This window comes from Orycteropus afer, unplaced genomic scaffold, assembly GCF_000298275.1.
Source record: "Orycteropus afer afer isolate SDZICR_OR568_19922 unplaced genomic scaffold, OryAfe1.0 scaffold00140, whole genome shotgun sequence".
In the NCBI taxonomy this organism is placed as follows: Eukaryota; Metazoa; Chordata; class Mammalia; order Tubulidentata; family Orycteropodidae; genus Orycteropus; species Orycteropus afer.
The window spans coordinates 7,762,163-7,774,040 of NW_006921727.1; the positions used below are offsets into that span (position 1 = coordinate 7,762,163).

At 37.2% G+C, this 11,878-nt stretch overlaps 1 protein-coding gene across 1 annotated transcript in view; it reads right to left on the bottom strand.

Moving 5' to 3' along the window:
- Nucleotides 1-4,217: 4,217 nt before the first annotated feature.
- The window catches only part of TINAG (tubulointerstitial nephritis antigen), a 147,835-nt gene continuing 140,174 nt past the window's right edge, over nt 4,218-11,878 (bottom strand). Inside the window, exon 11 of the mRNA XM_007945625.2 lies at nt 4,218-4,352. Coding sequence (XP_007943816.1) covers nt 4,218-4,352 — 135 coding nt within the window. The remainder of the gene's footprint in view (nt 4,353-11,878) is intronic.

An 11,878-nucleotide genomic window follows, 5' to 3' on the forward strand; every position in this document is an offset into this window, starting at 1 on the left:
TTATAAAATCAAGAATTTATTTTTTATGTTTACTCTCACCTTTGGAAGGGAGATTGGGCAATCTACTTCCACAGAGATACTACCTCAGAAACTCAAGGAGGGGTCACTATGAGTTGCAATTGACTCGATGGCAGTTGAGTTCTTATCTTGATTCCTTTTCCATATCCTGTTCTGTTCTGTATCTGATTAGTAGTGGGAGCTGGCCCCTGAATTTCATAGCTTCTTATATTAGTAATCTTTAAGTAAGACCAGCCAATGGAAGGCATTGATGAGATTTTGGAGGTCAAGAGATGAGAAAAACCCTTCTATTTGAAACACTTAGAGAACTATTGTTTATGTTGGTTGAACTTCAACAAACTTCATTCTTTTTCTGTGAATTCTTCGGAGAATTTGCAAATATGCATTTGAAAATAAATAGAGATGCCTTTTCTTTGTCTAGAATTGAATGAGAAGATACAACCTTATGAAGCAAGAAAGGGCACAGACTTAACACATAACAATAAGACTATTTCTAGAAACAGAAACTGGAACTCTAAACAGATATGTACTGAATATGTGGTTGTTCCCATTGCTAAGTCCATGTTGAGGTAAGCCAACCCCTGTAGGCCAAGAAAAGTCACAGTGTAGGAGGAAGGAGGAGACAACCTATTCATTGTTGTTATGTGCCGTCGGGTCGGCCCTGACTCATAGCGGCCCCTCCTTGGGTTTCCGAGGCAGTATCACTACGGAAGTAGGATTGCCCAACCTTCCTTCCGAGGAGTGGCTGGTGGGTTTGAACCGCCAGCCGTCTGGTTAACAGGCAAATGTCTTAGCCACTATGCTACCAGAGCTCCCACCTATTCATTAGTCAAATAAATTCTACAAGTAGTTACTTAGTTCCTAGGGTGGACAAGGGAGTCTAAATGGTTAATGTACTCAATGCTAACTAACTGAAAAGTCACAATTCCAGTTCACTAAGAACTTGGAAGAAAGGTCTGACAATATACTTCTGAAAAACAACAATTGAAAACTGTATGGAGTATAGTTCCACTCTGACACTTATGGAATCATCTTGAGTCAGAATCAGCTCAGTCATGATTCTGGTTTAGGGTGGACAAAGGAATATAAAACCAAACCCCATTGCCATCAACCTGACTCCAATTCATAGCAACCTTTTAGGACAGAGTAGAACAACCCCAGAGGATTTCCAAGGCTGTATCTTTATGGAAATCAATTACCACATTGTTCTTCCATGGAGTGAATGGTAGTTTTGAATCACCCAACTTTCAGTTAGTAGCCGAGCTCTTAACCACTAAGCCACCAAGGCTCTTCACAAAGGAATATACCAGTAACTGTTTTCTGAAGGTGACTCAGGGTCTATGGATAATAAAATAAACGAAACCTACTCTTTTTTAAAATTGTGAATAAGAGAAGTAACATCATTCAAGACAAGACTGACTCAGCAAATCTCAGGAACAGTATTTCCCTTACCCACTGGTGCATTTCTGTATCAACTAGTTCCTGTCTCTATTTTAACTCTAGTCTCTGCTGAGCAAACACGTCCTTTCTTATGGGGTTCACTATTGTGTGTGTGTGCGTGTGTGTTTCTTTTCTTTTTAACTTTATATTTAGGATCAGTTCCTTTATCATTTGGAGTCATTAAAAAGGTAGAAAATTTGAACACAGAGAATCCAAGCCCCAATATAGGCCTACAAACCACAATGTGAAGATTAATTCCAACAACATTCATCATGTGAATAACAAGAATGAGGTTGGATTAACTCATCCCAGAAGTGCTTTTAAGAGGAATGAATGCTAATCATTTGACACTTTAGTGTGTTATGATTCATCGTTTCAGCAATGCTCAAATGTTTTAAAGTATACTAACAGCTATAGCAGACACACTGTTGGTGCCCTGAGCACATCACCTCACCTGTACCATGTCAGTGGACATTGTCCTGATGTCTAACTAGGAGAACACACAGTTCATCGCCTATTCTGGCACTGGAGCCCACCCTTGTGGCTAACCATTGTTGTTGTTAGCTGCCATTGAGGTGACTTGACTCAGGGTGACACCATGTACAGGGAAACAAAATGCTGCCCAGTAGTCTGCCCTCCCCATGGTCAGCTGAGAATCAGACTGTTGTGATCTATAGGGCTTTCACTGGCTGGTTTCCAGAAGTAGACCACCAGGGCTTTCTTCCTAGTCTGTCTCATTTGTTAGTCCCACCGAAACCTGTTCAGCATCACAGCAACACGTAAGTCTCCATTGACAAACAGGTGGTGACTGTGTATGAGGTTCATTGACCAAGAATGGAATTCCAGTCTGCCTCGTGGGAAGTGAGGTTTCTACCACTGATCCACCAGGCCACAGGACCACGGTATTCATGTTTCCCTGGAATAGCTCTCAAACAAGGAATGCTGCTTTTCTCTGGTGACTTATATCTGAGGAATGTAGTAACAGTCACCAAAGGGATAAAAATTAATTGCCTATGGTGGCAATTTGCTTGGTAATGGACCCTTTGTTATCAGCCTTCATTATCTTGTATCACTTCCCCACTCCCCCTTCACTGTTTCCTTCATCTTCCAACTAAACCCTTGTCTCAGAGCTGCTCCTGGAGGAACCCAAACTGAAACAATGTAAATGATTTCTTAAGCCTCTAGGGGGATGTTGGCCAACCCCAAAAGAGTGAATCCTTCTCATGTTTATTTTCTAAGGGAAAAGAAAGCAAAGATGTTTCTCCTAAGAAAGCTACAGTGTTTAATGAAGAAAACAATAGCAGCCACACTTCACCTTTCTGTGATGTTTCTTCACATTTTCAGCCTGTCTGGCTTATTGAATCAAGACACCTTTGAGCATAACAACATTAAAAAGCCCCACACCAAAAGATGAGATGACAGCCAAAACCAAAACTAAAACCCACTACTATTGAGTTAACCTCAACTCATAGTGACCTTGTAGGAAAGAGGACAGAGTAGAACTGCCCCTTAGGATTTTCAAGCCTTTAAATCTTTACAGAAGCAGATGGCCTAGTCTTTGTCCTGTGAAGCTTCTGGTGAGTTCAAACCACCAAACTTTCTGTTAGCAGCTTTAACCACTATGCCACCAGGATTCTCTAAGATGACAGAATGCCAGAAATTCAGACCATGTATATCCCTCCATTGTAATTATAATTGTCCATGTTCACATAATGATCAGCTTTGCTTCTTCATTTATTAGTGTGCCATTTAAGACACCAAAGAATTATTAAAAGATTATACCCTTCCTAAACATTTTGATAATGCTATTTTTGTTTCTCTGACTATAGAGAAATAAAATCAAAATTAGATGCAAATTAGTGCCAATTTAGCTTACTTTTCAGAATCTCAAGCAGTGAACTGTGAAATGGCTGTGATAAAAGTGTTATTTATTCTTTCTGACTCATGGCATCATGTTGTCGTTTTCAGGGGTAAATATGTTATCTTTCCAAATATAGTTTTGCAGCTTATTTTAATAGACTTTAAACAAAGCACACTGGCTTCCCAAAATAGAGGTATATGTATGTCATGACTGTATTTATTAGCCTCTAAAGTTTTGCAATCTTCAACATCTCCCCATCAAGGAATATTGCACAATACCATACAGAGTTGCCATTTACCATGGAGAGTGACTTCCCTTTTGTGACCTGATTACAAGTTAGGTTTAGGTTTATGCAAATGAAAAGAAATAAAGCACTACTATATTGAGAGAAACAATTTGTAATCCAATTCCAGTTCTTTTGATGAAACATAAGCAAGGTCTGAAATAAGAAAACACTATGTAGGTGGAGGACAAAAGTGGTAAAAATGGCAAATTGGTGAGTTTCCATGAGCTTTTAGTTGTCTAAACTCTTCATTGGTCAAAAAAGAGAGAAATCATGACCGTTTCTGCAAAAAAGTGCTATACACTTTTAAGATGGTGTCTTCACACAGTCTGTGAACTATTAAAGGCAGATACACTGGTAGGCGAGGAAAAAATAAAAGGACAAGTTAGGAAATTTAAGAGCATTTAAACACTCTGCTGAGTTCTATTAGTGTTCTCATATGTTCTAACATAAAGGAAACAGTCACATGGAGCCTGGGGTAAAACAAGTGAACAGGTACGTTATAATGACAGAGTAAAGAGACAAAAATTCCACTGGCGCTGAGTACTTCACATAGCTAAAGTTCAATTTAAGGGGTTACTTAACTGCATGGTCCTATGGAAATTTAATGATACATTATGGTTCATCTAAACTTGTCAGTTGACCCCAAGCTGCGATAATCAACTTTTCAATGTCAGACTCATTTACTCCTCGAAGAATCCTGAAATAGCCATTCTCTCCCCATGACTTTCCCCAGGAATTGGAAGCAATCTGTAGAAAAACAAAACATAAAAAAACTGAATATTATACTTTTTTTTTTAATTATGCCTATAAAAACACAGGAAACTCATGTAGCTGTAACTGCCTTTGATATATTTGACTGTAGTTATTAAAACCCTAAATATTTTCTAAATAAAAATAAAAACAGTTGTATTGTTAAGCAGTTTCATTAATATGCAAGTATACCCATGTTGGTGATAGTCAAAATTGGTGTAACATTTCTGGAGTACAAGCAAATACATGTACAAGTAGCATATACATGATTGTGCTCAAGCCACACTTACAGACTGCGATCTACGATATGACCAGCCCTGTACAAGGCACTGGAGAATAAGATAAACAACACATCCTGTGTACAGGGAGTTTATGGTCTAATGAAGGACAATCAGCATAAGGCAAGTGCCAAGGCAGAAATTTGCACAGGGTGCTATTGAAACAAAGGGGCATTTATGCCATTGAGATAAATATTAAAGATTGTGCAAAATTAACCAGATTTGAAAAGGAAGAAAGTGATATTCAGGTAAAAGACAATAAAAGCATAAATACCAAAGCATGAAGCAGCACAAAGCAGTGGGAGACATTCCAATGAAACTGTTAAAATTAGGTCATAAAACAGAAGTAAGTTAGTAGACTATGAAGTTGGAAGGGAAGTAAGAACAGATTGTCCATACTAAGAGATGAAGTCAATGGCAAGTCATTGAATTGCTTCCAGCAGGGGAGTGAGGTGGACAAATTTATATTTTCATTACAGTATTCTACATGATATAATGATGGATTTAAAAGGGTCAAGACAAGAGACAGGAAGACTAGATATGAGACACCTTCTTGGCTGTGATTCAAGTTGGGTGGTCTAATTGGTACAAGGAAAATAGAGATAGGGATACCAAGGAACCAAACCCATGACTGTTGACTCAATTCTACTCATAATGATCCTATAAGACAGAGTAGATTTGCCTTATAGGGTTTCCAAGGCTGTAAAACTTCCCAGAAGTAGACTGTCTCATCTTTCTCCTATGGAATGGCTGGTGGGTTCAAACAACTGACCATTGGGTTAGTAGCTGATTCTTTAACCACAGTGCCACCAGAGATCCTTAGGGATAGAAAAAGTATATAGGAAATATTTGGAAAGTAAAATAATAAGGAACAGATACTTCTATTCTTTCAGTTTTTTAAAAAATACAGGGATGGTTAGAGTTAGGATAGGTCCAGAATGACTCCTGGGTTTACAGCTTGAATAAAAAAGTAGATAACTGACCAAAGTTTACACAGAAGAAAGGAGTTAGTTGACCACAATTAAATACAGCAAAAAGCCCAAAAGAATAGCAAGTACAATGTATTCAAGGAATTTGGCAAATTATAGACTTTACAACAAGAGATCCTACACTTCCTTACCTTCACCCTACAAAGGACCTAAGATGAAAAATTGTCTAGGGTGTGATCCACATTCGAATTCTCAAAGCATTTGGTTTTGCATTGAATTTTCAGTGTTTTCTACCATGTGAGAGGCAGTTTCATTTAGCATCAGCAATTTTTGTGACATCAGCTTTAAGAAATAACTGATTCTCAGCCTTTATTTTTAAGGTTTGGACTCTTTGACTTCTTAATCAACCCTGACACTTTAAAAGAGCACTCTCAAAACTGTGTCTAAAATTATTAATTCAATTTACCATTTCAAAGATGTAATGAACTTTGCATTAGCTAGAAATGAGATAATACCAATGTATGAGAGTTTTAGCAACAATAAACTAAGCTAAATTCCAATTTCCATGTTTTCTAGTCAGTTCCACTATGTATGTGTATAAAGAGTTAAATAATCAAAGATAAATTGTTAGGAATATTAATATTTATAAATTCTTGAAACTACAATAAATGACACTCTTATTTTATTTGTAAGTCTAAAGGTTATTACAATCCAAAATTTCATCATTAGATCTTTGATAAAATGAGAAGAATCAGTGTAGATATGTGCTAATGAGAGCTAACTATAGATTTTCAAGAAAGGCAACATGATATGAAGAATAGTTCTTTGTAAATTAATGCTAAATAGAAGGCACTTCAAGATGTGCATTTTATTTATTAGTCTTATCCTTCCTAGTCCCATTTCCTCATTTTAGTTTGTTTCTTTCATATGTCTTATTTTTTTAATCAAATTATAAAGAAATGGGTGACAATGTAGAAGAGAAAATTTCTAAACATTTAGTTAATAATCTTTTATATTGAGATATGATATGTTGTTGTTATTTTATGCCATCGAGTCGGACCCGACTCATAGCGACCCCTCCTTGGGTTTCCGAGGCAGTATTTCTACGGAAGTAGATTGCCCAACCTTCCTTCTGAGGAGTGGCTGGTGGGTTTGAACTGCCAGCCTTCTGGTTAGCAGTCAAGTGTCTTAGGCACTAAAGTGTACTAATCCTAAGTGCACAGGCCAGTGAATTTTTACAAATGCTTATTAGGTTTTATTTTAGTTACCTAGTGCTGCTCTAACAGAAATACCACAAATGGGATGGCTTGAACAAATATGAGTTTATTCTCTTACAGTTTTGGAGGCTTTAAGTCTGAGTGCAAAGTGCCAGTCTATACAGGCTGAGTGAAAGCCCCTTATCCTTGGGCTTCAGCTGTGCCTCCTGCTCCAGGCCCATTGAAGCTGGAGGCTTTTCTTCACTCAGACAGCTGCTGGCTGTTGAGGGTGACAAGCCCAAGGTTGACCAGTAAAAAGGCACAGTTTCAGTGTTACCAAACAACATGGCAGGCCACTAATTCAAATCCAGATGAAGTCCCAAGATCAGCAGGGCATGGCAAGTTGTTGAACAATGACTTGGCTACATGCAAGGTTCAAGTGTGCCAAAAGGCTAAAGACCAATCCCAAAACTTCTCCTTATATATGAAAAGCAGACCACATCCCTAAAGCAGCTAATTCAGCTGCAGCAGATTCCACCAGGGAATGGACAGTGTCATCATAGGGAACAACTACCTCCAGCTGCCCAGTCACTCAACCAGCCCCAGCCAAGTTGATAACAACCTTAACTACCACAGGTTTATACCTGTGTAAGCTCCACTTGGGGTTGTGTAAGTTGAAATTGACTCAATAGCACCTAACAACAGCAACAACTTCCACTTAGGTGAAGATATAAATCAATTATAGTACCACAGAAGGTCTCCTGTGTCCCTCATCTGTTAACATCCACTCTCTTGTTTCCTACCAATGTATTTTCCCTGTAACTGATTTTTATAAATATGCAATAATGTAGTATATTTTCTTTTGCACCTGGCTTTTTTTGCTCAAATATTGTCTTTGACATGTTGTAACATGTAAAAATAATTATTTTTATTGTTGTGTATATTCATTGTATGACCATACCAAAAAAAAAAGAAAACAAAGGGAAAGAAAAGACAAATCAAATCCACTGCCATCAAGTCAATTCCTACTCTTGACTGTACCACAATTTATTTTCTCATTAATGATCATGATGAACATAGTGGTTGTGTCACCTAAACATTCATCAGTAAGTAATGAAAGAGCATTCTAGTTACTCTACATCTTCATCCACAGTTGGTATTATTTGGTATTATCAGTCTTTTTAGTTTTAGCCAATCTAGTGTATGTGTAGTGATATCTTATTCTGGTTTTAACTTACATTTCTCTGATAACTTGTGATGTTAACCACTTCATCTTACGTCTGTTTGCCATTTGAATTTCCTCTTTTGTGAAGTGCCTGTTCAAATTTTTTAGCTAATATTTTATTGAATCATTTTTCTTTCTTCATGTATTTGTAAGAATTTTTATATATTTTATATATGAATCTTTGCCAGATATCTTCTTAGATTAAATGGATAAATAGATTATTTTCCCTCATCTATGATTACCTTTTCTATCTCATAATGTTGTCTTTGGATAAATAAAATTTTTATTTTAATGAAGTCTGTTTTAGGCTGGGCTCTCTACAGAAGCATAACCAGTAAAGCTTAGATATACATACAGAGAAAGAGAAATTTATCTTAGGAAAATAGCTCACGCACTTATAGAAGCTGGCAAATCCAAAGTTCTTGGATCAAATGTCAAGCTGGAGGTTTTTCTTGACTCATGCAGTTGCAGGGGCTGACGAGCTCAAGGCTGGCAGGCAGTATACCAGCTGTTGACTCCAACAAATGATGAATCCAAGATCTCCAGGCCGAATGGTGGATTGTTCATTCACTGACAGTAGTAGGCAGCACAACAGGATCCCGATCCACAGAAGAGTGTCTCTTTTCCCAGGATGTCCATAAATATATTGTAAGCAGGCCACACCCCTAGGGAAACTCCCTTTCAATGGATTGGCTTCTCAAAACATGTACATCAGTTCCTACCATGGGAATAACTCACATCACAATTGCTTAAACCCCACAGAATTGTGGTCCAGCCAATTTGACACACAGCTCCAACTATCACAAAGTCTGATAGTTTTTTTTTCTTTTAAAGTTTATTATTTTTGTGACCAGTTTAACAAAGCTTTGCTGGTCCAATTACACTAACATTTGCCTATGTTTTTTGCTATAGACTTGTTTTGCAATCACATTTAGATCTATGTTGCATCTCAAATTTATTTTTGTGTATTTTATGAGGTAGGAGTCAAAGTTGACTTTTTTTCATATGGATGTATCGCTGTAGTATAAAACCCAAAACCAAACCTGTTGCTGTTGAGTCAATTTCAATTGCTGGCAACCCCCTGTGTCACAGAGTAGAACTGAGCTCCATAGGTTTTTTTGGTTGTAATCTTTATGGAAACAGATCACCAGGCTTTTCTGTTGTGCCTCTGGGTGAGTTCTGATTGCTTCCCTTTAAGTTAGTAGACTACCACAACAGTTTAAATATTTGGCCTCATTTTCTTTCACTAATCCTTCTAAGACAACAAATTACATGGATATTAAGCCATTTGTCTATGTCCTGCATGTCACTTCACATTTGTCTGGGTTTTCTTTTCTCCCATTATATTTTTCTCTGTGTACTTTAATTTGGGCATAGCCCATTGGATTTTATCCTGCTAACTTGCCTGCTTTTTAATTCATTTCATGAGTTCTTAATTTCAACTTTGCATCTATGAATTGTTGAATTCATTTCATTTTTTCAAGAGATTGAAATTCTCCATCTTTTCATTCATTGCTTCTATTGATAGTTTTTCCTCATAATTATTAGTTACATATTTCTGTTTCTTTACACATCTCAATTTTAAAATGTATGCTAGATATTTTCATACTAAAATGATAGAGACTGACATTGGAATTACTTTCCACAAGAGAAGGTTAGCCCTTTCCTTTCCTTGACAGATATGGTAAGGGAGGGATCACTTCAACACTTCAGCACTTCAACAGGAATTGTTGAAAAAGTGTATTGTTAAACTTCAAAATGTGTATTGTTAAACTCCATTCATCTGGTTTCAGATATGTTGAAGGATATACCTAACTTGTGTTTGTTCCAGGTGCCCTGCAAATGGCATTTTTTTTTTTTTTTTTTTAAGCCAGGCATTGCAATGCTACAGAAGATTTCACTCTGCCTTTCCATCTCTCCTCCCTATGATCTCACACTACTCTGTCAATCAGCAAATATTCCATATGAAGAAATGCCTGTGTGTTTTAGGCTCCTCCAGATTCCGGTCCAGCTGGATCCTCTTTCTCCTAATGGAGTCTATATGGCTACTGTAAGCCCAGTCCTCAGCCTGTGCCCAGATCTAGCAGATGTCCACAGGAAGGAAAATCCACTCCAGATTCAGCTTTCTTATTTTTTTTTTTTCTTTTTTTAAGAAAAAAATGTAATTTGAGGAAATTAATCCTATCATTTTCTTCTACTTATTTAGTGAAATTTGTGGTTTGCTGCTACCTATTACATTTTACCCAGTAGTGGAATTCATTATTTATATTTTTATAATTTATTATATTGTTGTCATGTTTGTAAATATTTTAAAATATCCAGATATAATTGTGGGGAAATAAAGCATCCCTGGATTTCTCAGGGCTCTTGCAAATTATTCTAGCCTCTTGACATTCGCAGGGAGGAAGTGGGAGGTGAGCTATTATACTGTGGAGAATGCAACCAGTGTCACAAAACAAAATGTATATGGACTCTTGAATGTAAAATGGATATGCTTTCTAAAATTTCACCCAAATCAAAATAAAAAGTTAAAAAAAAAACCTAAATGATATAAAGATATGTGATGTTGCTTTCATTACTCATAAAAATATTTCACTCTTCACATACCATGAGAATTAGATCTGTAGCCATTTGTCTACTTAATAGATCTGATCTTAAAGGATAATAAAACTTCTTTTATCTCCCAGAGAGGGCCAAATAGTTACAGTCTAGACAGGTTCCTAAATTAGGTCCGAAGGTGCCAGGAATAATGGAACATTTTCTCCCCAGGTATTTACATATCAAAAGGGATGAAGGCCAGCATTAGGAGAAATTCACTAGCCCTTATAAAGACATGTTTTATATTACTAAGGGTTAGACTAAAAACACAGGAGCATTTCCATCCTGTCTTAATGGAATAAAGTTTTTTTTTCTTTTTTTTCTTTTGTGAAAAGAGGAGGTGGCTATTTCTATTCTATACATAAATGGGGAAACCCTATTGTTTTTGTCTATTTGTGTCTTATCTAATATATACATATTATCTATATAGCATAAACATATACATATATACATATATATGCACATATACATGTGTATATATAAATGCAGTTAAGGTTGTGTGTCAGCTTGGCTGGACTGTGGTTTTTGAGCAGCTGGGCAGATGGATGCAGTTTTTCTTCATGACGAGATTGGATGTGGTGTAATCAACTCCATGATAGAATCTGCTATGAGCAGCTAATTAGTTACCTTCAGGGTGTGGCCTGCCTCCAGTGTGTAAGGAGATGCTTTGAGAATGGTCTCTAGGTTTTTGGCACGGTTGAATCCAGCATTTGGCTGAGTCTTCATCGAGTGGCCTACCGTGTTGTTGCCTGCTGATTTGGGGATTGTTCCTGGACTTGAACTGGTAGCCTACCATGTGCCTATTGATCTTGGAATTGTGTCATTCTACTTGCTAACCTTGGATCCATCAGCCTCAGCAGCCAGAAGCTGCATGAGTAAAAAGAATCTTCCAGTTCAGTGGGTCTGGACTAAGAGGTAGAGCTGTAGTCCACAGTCAGGAAGGCTTCACTCAGTCCCTAGAGCCAGCATTATGAATTTGGACTTTTAGCCTTCTAAACTGTGAGAGAATAAATTCCTGTTTGTTAAGCTAGCCACTTGTGGTATGTCTGTTATAGTTGCACTAGAGAACCAAGACATATACATACAAAACTCAAAAGCAAACTGACTGCTATTGAGTCAATTCCAACTCATAGCAAACCTCTTTGGATTTCTGAGGTGGTAAATTTTTACAGAAGTAGATTGCCCACTCTTCTTTCTGCAGAGTGACTAGTGGGTTTGCTGCCAACCTTTGGGTTAGCAGTCAAATGCCTCAGGCACTGTGCCACCAGGGCTTATATATATATATATATATATATAT